This window comes from Brachyhypopomus gauderio, chromosome 5 (genome assembly GCF_052324685.1).
Source record: "Brachyhypopomus gauderio isolate BG-103 chromosome 5, BGAUD_0.2, whole genome shotgun sequence".
NCBI lineage: Eukaryota > Metazoa > Chordata > Actinopteri > Gymnotiformes > Hypopomidae > Brachyhypopomus > Brachyhypopomus gauderio.
This window is the reverse complement of record NC_135215.1, coordinates 13,285,826-13,301,634: the sequence shown is the minus strand read 5'-3', so window position 1 is coordinate 13,301,634 and position 15,809 is coordinate 13,285,826. Positions and strand designations below refer to the sequence as shown.

The window sequence follows — 15,809 nt, the reverse complement described above, 5'->3', positions numbered from 1 at the left end:
TTAATTATGTCACACATCAGACGTCACGCATTTTTGCTGAGTTTTTCGTTTAAGCTTGACTGTCTTGTTGTCCCTTATTCAAAGGTATTTGGAAACATATTACATGCAGCCTCCTTGTTTTGCATACACATTTATTAATAGTATAAACAGTCTTGCATATTATTTCTTTTCCGGTTGGTAACACTTCTTAAATACTGAACGAGTTTGCTAAAGGAGTTTCATTTTGTAATGTCCAATTTCAAATGCCTTAGCCATTTTACGAATTTTATTTATTATGATTCTTTTGTTTCATTTCTGATTCGACAAAACGTCTCTAAGATGTCTGGTAGGCATATTTAAATTCACCCCAGCACGGCTGTTAGTGTAGTTCGTCATATTGAACTCGGAGTGCCGCTGTTAGTCAGGGAGTTGTGGTTTAAGAATAGTATTTCTTCCCTCGATATGACGTTCTTTACCGTCATCAAGAGAAAAAAAGACAAAAACGTACAACCAGAACAGAAGCGAGGGCACGGACCGCGGAGATAGCGTCTATGTTCAGTGACATTATTTTTGCACGTTTGGACGTCGCAGTGAATTTCTTTTTTTCGGACTAAAACGTACACTTGTTTCTATGCCGGCGATGAAGATATCTAATAGAACAATGGCGCGGCAAGTACTACTGTTTCTTTGGCTTCTCTCTCTGAATTCGGCGCACGGGCACGTCACTTACTCCATTCCCGAGGAAATGTCCAAGGACTCTCTAGTCGGTAATATAGCGCAGGATTTGGGTTTAGATGTAAAGAGACTGAAATCAGGTAAAGCTCGCATTTATACGGGAGACAGTGCTGAATACATCGAGTTGAACAGAGAAAGAGGAATCCTTCTTAACAAAGAGAGGATAGACAGAGAAGCACTATGCGGACAGACAACGCCTTGCGCTTTACATTTTCAAATTACACTAGAAAACCCCCTCGAACTGTTCAGAGTCACCGTAGAAATAACAGATATAAATGATAATGCTCCTAGGTTTAAAAATAATGAGAAACGTTTTGAAATAAGTGAGTCTGCGGTTGTTGGATCTAAATTTGTTCTAGAGAAAGCAATAGACGCAGATATTGGGATTAATGGCCTGCAGAGATACACGTTAACGTCAACGGAAAATTTTAATTTAAAACTTGACAGTCAGATTGATGGAACTAAAAAGGTCGAAATGGTTTTACAAAAACCGCTCGATCGGGAAAAACAAGAAAACATGTCCTTGCTGCTGACAGCAGTGGACGGTGGTGAACCACAGATGTCGGGAACTGTTCAGATACATATAACTGTTCTTGATGCGAATGATAATGCACCCGTTTTTACAAAACACATGTATAGAGCTGTTGTAACTGAGAATTCGGCTAAAGGTTCATTTTTAACTAAAGTTAGTGCATCTGATGCGGACAAAGGAACAAATTGTGACGTTAATTATTTGATCTCTAATACTGATACTGTTTCGGAAATGTTTAGCATTAATGACAATGGTGAGGTGTTTTTGCTTGGTGAAATTGATTACGAAAAAGCAACAAATTATCAAATTGATATTGAGGCCATAGATAATGGTGGACTGTCTGACTCCAGCAAAATTATTGTAGATGTGATTGATATCAACGACAATTCTCCAGTTATTAATATAATTTCGAGGTCAAATTCAATACCAGAAAACTCGTCACCTCATACTGCAATCGCTATGATTAGCGTTAGCGACCGAGATTCAGGGGAGAATGGAGAGGTAGCATGCAGAATCACTGATAATGTTCCTTTTGCAATCAAGTCGACAACTTCAGGGTTTTACAGTGTTGTTACTGACAGCTTTTTAGACCGAGAGAATGAACGCTCATTCAATATCAGTGTCTCGTGCGCTGATGAGGGAGAGCCCTCGCTGTCCAGCAGCGTCACTCTCTCCTTACAAATATCAGACGTGAATGACAACGCGCCGGTCTTTGAGAGGAGCTCGTATGAGGTTTCAGTCATAGAGAACAACACACCTGGTCTCTCCATATTCACCATCAATGCCAGAGACGCAGACTGGAACCAAAATGCACGTGTTTCTTATATACTGGAGGACTCATTGGTTAACGGGGTGCACGTGTCCTCTTATGTCTCTGTTAGTGCGGATAGTGGCGTCATCCATGCAATGTGCTCTTTTGACTATGAACAGATCAAGGAATTTAAGTTCCATGTCAAAGCGCAAGATGGAGGCTCCCCTCCTCTCAGTAATAACGTGAGTGTGAAAATAATTATTAAGGACCAGAATGACAACGCACCACAGGTTCTGTACCCTGTACAGACTAGTGGACCTCAGGTAGCTGAAATAGTGCCTCGTTCAGCAGAGGTGGGCTATCTGGTCACTAAAGTGGTGGCTGTTGATGTGGACTCCGGACAGAATGCCTGGCTCTCATATAAACTACAGAAAGCGACAGACAGGGCGCTGTTTGAAGTGGGCTTACAGAATGGAGAAATAAGAACTGTACGCCAAGTCACTGATAAAGATGCTGTGAAACAGAAGCTCACTGTTGTAGTGGAGGACAACGGACAGCCCTCTCGTTCAGCTACAGTCAATATTAACGTGGCGGTGGCGGACAGCTTCCCTGAAGAGTTCACTGACTTTACACATGAAAAGGATTACAATGATGACATCACTTTTTATCTCATCTTGGCCTTGGCTGTAGTTTCATTTCTCTTCATCGTGTCCATCATAGCCATACTGTCAGTTAAATGCTACAGATGGAGACGTGAGCGGATGTTTTACAAATCCGGTGCCAACCTCCCAGTTATTCCATATTATCCACCACTTTACGCAGATGTGGGAGGAACAGGAACATTGCAACACAATTACAATTATCATGTTTACAAAACAACTGACTCGAGAAAAAGTGATGTGAAGTTCTCCAGACCCTGCAGTGAGAGCATCATTAGTTTGGATATTAGTGGAACACAGACACTGAGCCACATGCAGAAAGCAACCAACAATACAGGAGATCAGGTGAGCTTCAGTGCGCAGTGCACAAGTTATATTCACTAAAGTAAAATAAGACCCTGCTTATTAATAGCAGAAACTTGTCTGTTTTGTTGACCTTTATTCAAATGTGTTTGGACACGTATAACAACTGCAGCAAACCTGTTTTGCATTTACATTTTAATATACATTTATTAATGGAGGATGGGTTCCCTTTTGAGTCTTGGTTTTCCCGAGGTTTCTTCCTATTCCCCACCATCTAGGGAGTTTTTCCTTCCCACTGTCGCCTTTGGCTTGCTCATTAGGGATTTGGACCCATAGTATTGTTAACCTTGTAAATCCTGTAAAGCGCTTTGTGACAACATATGTTGTGAAAAGCGCTATACAAATATACTTGATTTGATTTGATTAACCGTACTGCCAATATTACATAGTCTTTCTTTTTCGGTTGATGATGAAACATCATACAAAACAACTTGATGTATACTTTGATGAGGCAGTTTTGGATTTATAATGTTTAAGATTTACCCACTTAGCTATTTTACTTCTGGTTTTGTATTGTCCTGTAAAATACTTTCAAAATTACTATAATTGGAGTTTTTGTTTTAAAAAAGCATTCAGTACATTCTAATCCACGCATTTTTCGTCTTGACACCAGTGTCACAAAATTTGTCTACTGCATGTGGAGATAGAGAAACTGAATAACAGGAATTTGTGTGATGATCAGCTGAGGACTTTTAGTTAGAAAGTGGTTTTAGTTCAAAATGATAATATTCAATTCTTATGCTGTTTTTTTATCAACATGATATTCAAAGTTCCTTCTGAGTTCCTAATCTTCATATTTTATTGACCATTATGCTGATTATTTAACTCACTTGCTGTTGAAATTACAACTTTATCATGGTTAACATATTAAGGAATGTTGTCTTTTAATCCTTGATATTGTGGCATGGTGTGGAAGGGAGAAGCCATAGACAAGGCCATATCAACTCAAACAGGCTTTATTCTCGCCTTGACAGGTAATTGTGTCAGGAGTTGAGAATCAAATGAGGAACTATACTCACACGAAACACGAGGGCATAGCATTAACATGACAACATTACACACACATGATGGGAAGACTCATAAATGTACACATACACAAAATAGTACGGGGTAACCTAGACTAACAGCATACATGACTAACAGTAACGTAACCACCAATATTACAAGACATAAACATGACATTAACACACAGAACATCGCTAGGGGGTCGTAGGGGCTCATAGTTAGTGACGTTTCCCTGCCACTATCGCATGTATGTATGTATATGTCTAACGAAAATTCTAATGACAGCTTCCTCATGACTAAACCATGAAAGCATATTAATACTTTATTGGAATATGATTATTCTTAAATGCGGGAACATATTTAATAATGTTTCGTATTCAATAACATCTCAGCCATTATCTAGAACGTACAATACATTTTAAGCGTAGAAAGTTTACTAGATCTGAAATTACGTTGTAATGTTTTGCTAGTGCTCTAAGTGCCGCTGTTGATCGTGATGTGCCGTTTTGAATGGAATATTTCAGGCCCTCCTCCGAATTATGACATCACAAAGGCTGCGCAATTTCATTTCACTTGGGGCTGCGTGTCAGTGCACTCACGCCCATTGATTGCCAACATATTCTGATAACATTTGACGTTTTTATTCGTGAGATCTATTAATTGATCGTCATACCTTCTGATTAGGACTACAGTAGATACAGCATGGTTGCTTTTGTATTTCTGGAATCCTGGAGAAGATGCAACTCGGTGCGGACTCCAACAGGGAGAATACAGCTCCTTGTTTTGCTTGGCTTTTTCATGGCTGTTGCCGACGGACAGGTCCGTTATTCTATTCCCGAAGAGATGCCAAAAGGTTCACTAGTGGGAAATATCATTCAGGATCTCGGTTTGGACGTTAAACGACTGAAAGCAGGGCGAGCGCGGATCTTTACGGAGGACAGTCGTGAGTACATCGGTCTGAATGTGGATAAAGGGACTCTGGTAGTGAGAGAGAGGATAGACAGAGAGGAGCTGTGTGCCCAAGTGTCTCCTTGCTCCTTACATTTTCAGATCATTCTAGAAAACCCGATGGAACTGCATCGAATTGATGTGGAAATATTAGATATAAATGATAATGCTCCAGTTTTTACAAAACGAGAGATTAATTTCCAAATCATTGAATCAGCTTCACCTGGAGCTCGATACTCGCTTGACAGTGCTAAAGATCCGGATGTTGGTCAAAATTCATTACAGATGTATAAGCTTAATCCAACCGATTTCTTTATCCTTAAAATGCCTGCTCTTTCTGATGACACAAAATTTGTTGAAATGATTTTACAAAAGCCTCTAGATAGAGAGCGGCAGGAAGAACATAAGCTCGTTTTAACAGCATTTGACGGTGGCAGCCCCCCGAAAACGGGCACCATAAAGATAAACGTTATTGTTCTTGATGCAAATGACAACCCTCCGGTTTTTAGTGATTCTGTTTATAAAGTGTCTTTGCCAGAAAATACTTTGAAAGGTTCCGTAGTCTTAAGAGTAAGCGCTACGGATCCAGACCAGGGCACAAATGGAGACATAATATTTTCATTTTCTCAGAGCAGTGAAAGCATATCAGGCCTTTTCGACATTAATAGTTCTACCGGTGATATTGCAGTAAGCGGTTTCTTAGATTTTGAGAAATCCAAAAAGTATGAGCTATACGTGGAAGCAACTGACAGAGGTGGACTAACTGACACTAGTAAGGTAAATATTGAAATTACTGATGTAAATGATAATGCACCGGTAATAAGTTTAATTTCGTTTTCAAATCCTATTGCAGAAGACTCACCTCCGGGGACTATGATAGCTATGCTGAACATTAAAGATTTAGACTCAGGGAGAAACGGACAAATTAAGTGCACGGTAGATTCAAATGTGCCTTTCAAAATTAAATCCTCTTCCTCTAATATCTATACTTTGGTCACTGATCAGCTTTTAAATCGTGAAAAAGTGTCTGAGTACAATATTACGGTCGTAGCTGCTGATGAGGGTTCGCCCTCTTTCTCTAGTAACAAAACGTTGCTGCTTAAAATATCTGACGTCAATGACTACGCCCCTGTTTTTCAGCGTCAGTCATACGACGCATACGTGCTCGAAAATAATGCACATGGAGTGTCAATTTTTGCAGTTACAGCAACTGATAATGACTCTGGTAGCAATGCATATATTTCATATTTTCTTGAAGATATTGCAATCAATGGAGTTTCTGCCTCAAATTATGTTTCAGTTAATGCGGAAAATGGTGAGATTCGTGCTGTTTATTCTTTTGATTATGAACAAAGGAAAGAATTTTACATTCGTATCAAAGCGCAGGATGGAGGCAGCCCACCTCTCAGCGGTAACGTTACAGTGAAGATAATTATTCAAGACCAAAATGATAACGGGCCACAGATCCTCTACCCTCTACAAACTTCTGGCTCTCAGGTGTCTGAAATAGTGCCTCGTTCAGCAGAGGTGGGCTATCTGGTCACTAAAGTGGTGGCTGTTGATGTGGACTCCGGACAGAATGCCTGGCTCTCATATAAACTACAGAAGGCGACAGACAGGGCGCTGTTTGAAGTGGGCTTACAGAATGGAGAAATAAGAACTGTACGCCAAGTCACCGATAAAGATGCTGTGAAACAGAAGCTCACTGTTGTAGTGGAGGACAACGGACAGCCCTCTCGTTCAGCTACAGTCAATATTAACGTGGCGGTGGCGGACAGCTTCCCTGAAGTGCTCTCGGAGTTCACAGATTTTACGCACGACAAGGAATATAATGACAACCTGACATTTTATCTGGTCTTGGCCTTGGCTGTAGTTTCATTTCTCTTCATCGTGTCCATCATAGCCATACTGTCAGTTAAATGCTACAGATGGAGACGTCAACGGATGTTTTACAAATCCGGTGCAAATCTCCCAGTTATTCCGTATTACCCACCCGTTTACGCGGATGTAGGAGGAACAGGAACTTTACGACATGTATACAACTATGACGTTTGCAGAACGACTGACTCCAGAAGAAGTGATCTGAAATGTGCCAGACCTTCCAACGAGAGCATCCTTAATCTGGATACCAGTGGAACAGATACACTCACATACGATCAAAGCGAGAAAATTATTTATGGTGATCCTGAAATTCGGGTGAGTTACCTAGCTAAGGTGTTAATGCTTTAGTATGTAAATTGTATGTCCAGCTAAAGAGAAAAAAAAACTTTTCATCTAATGACCATCTGTTATCATGTACTTTTTTCAGCGGCATCATTATAACCTGTCACGGTGACAGCTCCGGACCCCTCCTTGTGGGCGTGTCGCTATGTCGTCTGCGTGCAGTTATGTCCATGTTTGTAGTTCCGTGGGTGTGGGTCGTTTGTGAGCGTGTTCGTAGTCTCACCTGTGCCTTGTCTCGTGATCACTGGGGAATGTGTTCAGGCACCTATTTAATGTGCGCTCGCGCAATGTCTCGTGCTCGTCTTTGTCTACAGTTTCGTGCCTGTGTGAGAGTTGTCTTTTTGTGCTTGCCCTCCGCACGGAGCTTAACGTGGTTTTTGTCACATTAAACGTTTTATGTTGCACCGTTCGACGCTCGTCGTGTCTCCTCCTTCAAGCGTCACATAACCGAAACGGAGAGTGCTGTTTTTGTTTTCTGAATATTACCACTTCTGATTATTTTAAAATAATATTTATTTTATAGTCTCAGTCAAAAGCAAACTGTACGTTTTGAGTCACATTTAGTTGATCATTCATTTGTAAGTCAGTTCATATTTTGCTTTATGTAATAAAATCTCGGAGAATATTAAACAAAAGCATTAATTTGCTTCTTCGCATGTTGTTCAGTATGTAGGACTCAGAGTGCCGCTGTTGGTCAGGCTGTGGAGATTTGAAGGCAACCTCCCCTTTTTCCCTAAACGCAGGATAGACGTGAGCTAAACACACCGAGGAGAGGCGCGCAATCACGACGGTACATATAAGCGCTCTGAGCTTCGTACTCAAAACGAGCCTTCTTTCCTTTGATTCAGTTTGAGTGATGCTTTGGGAATATTGCGCGTGACCCTTGCCTGATCTGGATTATACAGTGCTGTTATCTTATAGCGCGGAAGAAAATGCTGGCGAGAACAATGGCGCGGCAAGTACTGTTGATTTGGTTATTTTTTATCAGTTCGGGCCGTGGGCAGGTCAGTTACTCCATTCCTGAGGAAATGCCGAAGGGATCTTTAGTCGGTAATATAGCGCAGGATTTAGGGTTAGATCTGAAGAGACTGAACTCAGGTAAAGCTCGTATTTATACTGGAGACAGCGCTGAATACGTCGAGCTGAATAGAGAAAGAGGAGTCCTCCTCATCAAAGAAAGAATCGACCGAGAAGCCCTGTGCGGACAAACAGCGCCGTGCGCCCTACATTTCCAAATTATTTTGGAAAATCCCATGGAATTTTACAGTGTCATAATCGAGATTTCAGATGTAAACGACAACTCTCCTTCGTTCAAAAGGCTTGAAATGAAATTCAGAATTAGTGAGTCAGCTGTATCTGGAGCGAAATTTGTGTTAGAAAGAGCGGTGGACCTAGACGTCGGGATAAATGGTCTTCAAAGTTATTCGCTAAATCCCACTGAACATTTCTCATTGAAACTGCAAAATCAGCCAGATGGTAATAAGATCGTCGAAATGATTCTTCAAAAACCTCTTGATCGTGAAATACAAGAGCAGTTTTCTTTGATTCTGACAGCTGTAGACGGAGGGGACCCGCAGTTATCAGGCACTGCGCAGATACATATTACTATTTTAGATGTCAACGACAATGCGCCTGTTTTTACACAAGAAGAATATAAGGCAACTATTACAGAGAATTCCCCAAAAGGCACGATTGTAACAACCGTGAGTGCTTCGGATGCAGACAGTGGTTCTAACAGTAAAGTAACATACTCAATTACAAATTCTCTCAATAGTATTCATGAATTGTTTGAAATTAATGAGGCAAATGGTGAGGTAAAAGTGGCTGGAAATCTCGACTATGAACAGGCAGCTCAGTATCAGATACACATACAGGCGTCCGATGATGGTGGTTTAACTGATTCGTGTAAAATTGCTGTTGATGTAACTGATGTCAATGATAATGCTCCGTCCATTCATATAATGTCTAAACTTAATATCATATCGGAAAACTCAAGAATGGAAACGGTTGTTACAATGATAAACGTTCAAGATCCCGATTCCGGGGAAAACGGTGAAGTTCGTTGTTCGTTGAATGCAAATATACCATTCACCCTGAAATCGACAACGAATAATTTCTTCAGTTTAGTCACGGATAGTGATTTAGACCGGGAGAGAGAGTCTGCGTACAATATCAGTGTCTCGTGCGCTGATGAGGGAGAGCCCTCGCTGTCTAGCAGCGTCACTCTCTCCTTACAAATATCAGACGTGAATGACAACGCGCCGGTCTTTGAGAGGAGCTCGTATGAGGCTTCTGTTATGGAAAATAACAACCCAGGCGTTTCCGTATTCACTATAAAAGCCGTGGACGCAGACTGGAATCAGAATGCTCGAGTTTCTTACATGCTGGAGGACTCGTCGGTAAACGGAGTGCCCGTATCCTCTTACGTGTCCATTAGTGCTGATAGTGGCGTCATCCACGCGCTGCGTTCTTTTGACTACGAACAGATCAAAGATTTTCAGTTCCGCGTAATAGCGCGAGATGGAGGGTCCCCTCCTCTCAGTAATAATGTGAGTGTGAAAATAATTATTCAGGATCAAAATGACAACGCACCACAGGTTCTGTACCCTGTACAGACCAGCGGCTCTCAGGTAGCTGAAATAGTGCCTCGTTCAGCAGATGTGGGCTATCTGGTCACTAAAGTGGTGGCTGTTGATGTGGACTCCGGACAGAATGCCTGGCTCTCATATAAACTACAGAAAGCGACAGACAGGGCGCTGTTTGAAGTGGGCTTACAGAATGGAGAAATAAGAACTATACGCCAAGTCACTGATAAAGATGCTGTGAAACAGAAGCTCACTGTTTTAGTGGAGGACAACGGACAGCCCTCTCGTTCAGCTACAGTCAATATTAACGTGGCGGTGGCGGACAGCTTCCCTGAAGTGCTCTCGGAGTTCACCGACTTTACACAAGACAAGGAATATAATGACAACCTGACATTTTATCTGGTCTTGGCCTTGGCTGTAGTTTCATTTCTCTTCATCGTGTCCATCATAGCCATACTGTCAGTTAAATGCTACAGATGGAGACGTGAGCGGATGTTTTACAAATCCGGCGCCAACCTCCCAGTTATTCCGTATTATCCACCCGTTTACGCAGATGTAGGGTGTGCAGATACTTTACAGCGCATGTACAATTATGAGGTCTACAAAACGACTGACTCAAGGAAGAACGATTTGAAGTGTGTCAGACCTTTTAGTCAGCACGTTGTTAGTTTGGACTCGAGTGGAACTCTGACGCACGCGCAGAGAGAGAAATTGACAAATGACGATGTGGATGAAAAGGTGAGATTTTTGATATTGGTTGTTTTTTATTTCTTTTGTTGTATTAGGTGTGGAGTTTGCATGTTCTCCCTGTGCCTGCGTGGGTTTCCTCCGGGTACTCCGGTTTCCTCCCACAGTCCAAAGACATGCATGTTAGGTTGATTGATCACTCTAAATTGCCGTAGGTGTGAGTGCGTGCGTGTGTGTTGGCCATGCGGTGGACTGGCGACCTGCCCATGGTGTACCCTGCCTTCGCCCGGAGATGCTGGGATTGGCTCCAGCCCCCCCATGACCCCGACTAGCGGGATTAAGCAGTTCAGATAATGGATGGATGGATGTTGTATTAGAATTTTTAATAATTTGTAAGCATGTGAATGAAATGTTCGTAAGGGATCACGTAAGGGATATGAAATATGCAAACCTGTGTACGCGGGCTAATCACTTTGTGTCTGAGTACTTTTCAACTACGGATAGTACAGCGTAGAACTGGCAACGGCACTTTTACTAAAAAGTGAAAAAGTGTTTTGGACCAACTTCCCGTTACAAAACTACAGAGGAGTGAAAATAGCATAATAATAGTTATATTAACCTACATATTTCGTTGTCCGTTTAGCATTATGTAATGCTAACGGCCATGGACGTAATTTTGATTTCAAAAGTGGGGGGGGGGGGGGGGGGGCATGGATTCGTCGCTATTTAAATATTTGGTTTTAACCGTAAAAACTGGGGGGGGGGGACCAAAACCGGCTTTTGAAAAAGTGGGGGGGACATGTCCGCCCCCCCCCCCCCCGAATTACGTCCGTGCTAACAGCTGAGGTAATGTGTGTAATTGTCTAGATAGTTATTCACTTCATTTCTTACTGGAACCATAGTACCGTTAACGCTGTTGGTTTATTTATTTTTTGGTGTTGTTGTTGAATGAAAGATTAAATTTCATCCTGTTACCAAGATAATAGCATATAAGTTAAACAGTGTTACAGCTGTATTTCATTCGGGTAATCAGGGTTTAGTTATGTTAGCATGTTGTGCTAAGGGAAAATGTGTTTTACATACTTTGGCAAACGAGCATACTTTACAGAATACGCGTATTGACTGTATGTTGGCGTGTTTGTTTTGCTGCTAGAAGGAGCAAAGGCCTAACGTCATAGCAAACTAAAACTCGGAGTAAAGTCAATGTCAAACCTTTCAACAGTTGCAATGGTAGTGAAACACAACACGCGACGACACATGCACGCCCCTTATCATTAAAGGAACAGGCATTAAAAGTTCGCCTTTGTTCGTTCTTCGCGTTATTTTGAGCGTTTAATTGTGCCTTTTATATTTCATTAGGATCGCGGAGAACTGTATTAACTTGTGTAAAACAGGTCCATCTTCTGAACCGCGAAATGCTGTCCAAGGTCCTGAAATGCAGACTGAGACATTTTCTCGTTTTAATATATTAATTGAATCGGTTTGTTAATAAAACACTGTAAACGGTGTATTAGCACAAATGAGATTGAATGGTTCTGTAACATTTCTCAGTGTATTTCTTCAGTTTCTCTGTGTTCAGAGAAACGTGTACATTTTCTCGTCAGTCATTACACTACATATTTGTCTACAATTTCAGTCAGCACTCAAAGGGCACATAATCTCATGCATGTAAGAGAGCAAGATAAAGAATCTGGCAAAAAGAAAAAATGGGGTTGAAACCTTGACGTCAGAATGAGTTTACTGACCCATATCGTTTATTATATTTACTGTATTGGAACCCAACGTTTGGCCAAATGAACATCACTTTTAGTTATCCCTTTTAATTATGGTTAATGGTTACAGAGGTTTAAAATATTTAGATACTAAAACTCGCATCCTTGAAATGTTTTATAAACACTGAAACGTGTTTTGGGTCAGAAACAAAAATTTTAGAACTAAGCATTATAAAATTAGACATGGCCACGCACAACTTTAGGACTGATTCAGTACATTTAACGTTAGACGTCACTGAAGTAAATTATAAGAAATAAATTAGAACGGAGACGTAAGTGTATGTTGTTCAAATGTGGTGCTCTCTGAAATCCGCTGTTTTTCCAAACATTCAACTACTTTCCTCGGACATTATTAGTGTATGAAATTTACAACACACAATTAAGACATTTATAGAATGACTGACTCCGGACAGAGCGGTGCGGAATAGATCACGCTTGCAGTGAAAAGCGTCGTCAATCTAAATGGCAGATGATCGCAGTCTCTTGTGTATGAACAAATAGAAAATCTCACCTGTGAACATGAAGGTAAGGTGAGATAGGGCCACAGAGGTTTGTCACACAAACTCATTTTGTTTAGGTTAACTTCACTAAGACATCCATGTTATTTCTTCTGTGCTCTATACACACGAAAGTTGTTAATATTAAGTATTATTTAAAAAGAGTTTTAAAGGTTATGTGAAGTGCACCGAGTTTGGAATTCATTCAAACCTTTATCATTTTTTCGCTGTAATAATTGTTTAATACTGTGCGTGACGCTGTTGGTTAGTGTGTGAAGGTTTAAATGCTCTTACATTGGTCCTCCTCAAAGTATGACGTCAGGGACTGCGCAGGCTCTCAGTCTGAGGAAACATTAAACACACACACGAAGACATTGGTGGTTAGCCTCTCTGACATGCTCATCGTTTGACTCTGTTTAAATAGCATTTGCGGAACCTTTTTGGATAATTTGGAACGCGGTTCTTATACCATGAGTGCTCTTTGTTCTTTGTACGGCAGACGAAGAAACTATTCCGTTTGGATTCCAACATGGTTGATGCAGTTTCTCCTGTTTCTCTTTGTCATGGTCGTAGTGCACGGGCAAATCCGTTATTCTATTCCGGAGGAGATGACGAAGGGCTCGCTAGTGGGGAATATTATTCAGGATCTCGGGTTGGACGTTAAACGACTGAAAGCAGGGCGAGCGCGGATCTTTACGGAGGACAGTCGTGAGTACATCGGTCTGAATGTGGATAAAGGGACTCTGGTAGTGAGAGAGAGGATAGACAGAGAGGAGCTGTGTGCCCAAGTGTCTCCTTGCTCCTTACATTTTCAGATCATTCTAGAAAACCCGATGGAACTGCATCGAATTGATGTGGAAATATTAGATATTAATGACCATGCTCCAGTTTTTGCTAAGAATGAAATCGATTTCCAGATTAGTGAGTCAGCTGTCCCTGGTGCGAAATTTTCTTTAGACAGTGCGCATGATCCGGATGTAGGAACAAATGCGCTTCAGAAGTATACTCTTGAACCAACCAGCCATTTTTCACTCAAAGAAATATCTCGCAGCGATGGTACAAAATACGTTGAAATAATTTTACAGACACCTTTGGACAGAGAAAAACAAGAAGAGCACAAATTAAAATTAATGGCGTTTGATGGCGGCAGTCCCCAAAAACTGGGGGCGGTCAAAATTAACATCGTAGTTATTGATGTTAATGACAATACACCTGTGTTTAGTCAGCCTCTTTATAGAATTACTATACCAGAAAATGCACTGAAAGGCACGGGACTTATAACAGTAAGTGCTACCGACGTGGACAAAGGATCTAATGGAGAGGTGACATATTCGTTTTCACAGAGCTCCGGAAAAGCTGTCGAATTATTCACCATTGATCCAATTACCGGAAACATTAGAGTAAACGGTCTGTTAGATTTTGAAAAGTCCAAACAGTATGAGCTGAATGTCGAGGCTAGGGATAAAGGAGGATTGTCTGATACCAGTAAGGTGCTCGTTGAAATTACCGATGTTAATGACAATGCCCCTGTTATCAGTATCATCTCGTTTTCCAGTCATATCCCTGAGGATTCCGCCCCGGATACGGTTATAGCCATGCTAAATATCAAAGATATCGATTCTGGGAAAAACGGGCAGATTAAATGTACAGTAAATTCAGATTTACCGTTTCGCATCAAATCGACGTCCTCTAATTTCTATAGCTTGGTTACCGACCAGATTTTAGATCGTGAGATGTTTTCGGAATACAATATAACAATTACCGCTAAAGACGAAGGTTCACCCTCCTTATCTTCTAACGAAACATTAACTTTGAAAATATCAGACGTCAACGACAACGCTCCTGTTTTCTCACGCCAGTCGTGCGTTGCTTATGTGATGGAAAATAATTCACCTGGAGTGACGATATTTGCAGTGACAGCATCTGATAAAGACTCTGGTAATAATGCGCGGATTACATATTTCGTTGAAGATGTTCTTGTTAACGGAATCTCTGCGTTGTCTTATATTTCTGTCAACACAGAGAGCGGGGAGATTCTTGCCGTTCATTCTTTTGATTATGAGCAAACAAAAGACTTAAGCGTCAGCATTAGAGGACAGGACGGAGGCAATCCGCCTCTTAGTAGTAATGTGACTGTAAACATAATTATTCAGGACCAAAATGACAACGCGCCGCAGGTTCTGTATCCAATACAATCTGGACTCTCGCTGGTTACAGAAATAGTGCCTCGTTCAGCAGAGGTGGGCTATCTGGTCACTAAAGTGGTGGCTGTTGATGTGGACTCCGGACAGAATGCCTGGCTCTCATATAAACTACAGAAAGCGACAGATAGGGCGCTGTTTGAAGTGGGCTTACAGAATGGAGAAATAAGAACTGTACGCCAAGTCACTGATAAAGACGCTGTGAAACAGAAGCTCACTGTTGTAGTGGAGGACAACGGACAGCCCTCTCGTTCAGCTACAGTCAATATTAACGTGGCGGTGGCGGACAGCTTCCCTGAAGTGCTCTCGGAGTTCACAGACTTTACGCACGACAAGGAATATAATGACAACCTGACATTTTATCTGGTCTTGGCCTTGGCTGTAGTTTCATTTCTCTTCATCGTGTCCATCATAGCCATACTGTCAGTTAAATGCTACAGATGGAGACGTGAGCGGATGTTTTACAAATCTGGTGCCAACCTCCCAGTTATTCCATATTATCCACCCCTTTACGCGGATGTAGGAGGAACAGGAACGTTACAACATATGTACAATTATGAGGTCTGTAGAACGATAGATTCGAGGAAGAGCGATCTGAATGTTAGATTAGGCGGTGAGAGCACCAACGGTCTGGATACTAATGGAACCAAGACGTTGACTGGTGCGAGGAGAGAGAATCCTGTCAATGATTCTAATGATCAGGTGAGGTCAAATTATTTTACGATTTGATGTTTACCAGTGTATGAGAAATCATAAACTCTAGGATACCAAACTGCTTTAGTAGCTTTTCTGTTTGTCTGTTTGCTTTGATTTACGGTGAAATATAGACTGGCTTCATATATATGCCTAATGTGCAGGCTGTACAGTAAAGT

The 15,809-nt window shown here is 41.4% G+C and overlaps 1 protein-coding gene across 17 annotated transcripts in view; it reads left to right on the top strand.

Moving 5' to 3' along the window:
* Window positions 1-15,809, top strand: part of LOC143514526 (protocadherin gamma-A11-like) — a 123,455-nt gene that overhangs the window by 64,291 nt on the left and 43,355 nt on the right. The window contains exon 1 of one of the 17 annotated variants that reach the window (XM_077005843.1): window positions 480-3,001. The exons of 13 other annotated variants lie outside the window; for them this stretch is intronic. In XM_077005843.1, coding sequence (XP_076861958.1) covers window positions 611-3,001 — 2,391 coding nt within the window. In that variant the 5' untranslated portion in view covers window positions 480-610. Of the gene's footprint in view, window positions 1-479; window positions 3,002-4,587; window positions 7,169-7,969; window positions 10,519-12,973; window positions 15,640-15,809 lie in introns of those variants that run through there. 3 more of the 17 variants (XM_077005826.1, XM_077005842.1, XM_077005830.1) reach the window with 3 other exon arrangements.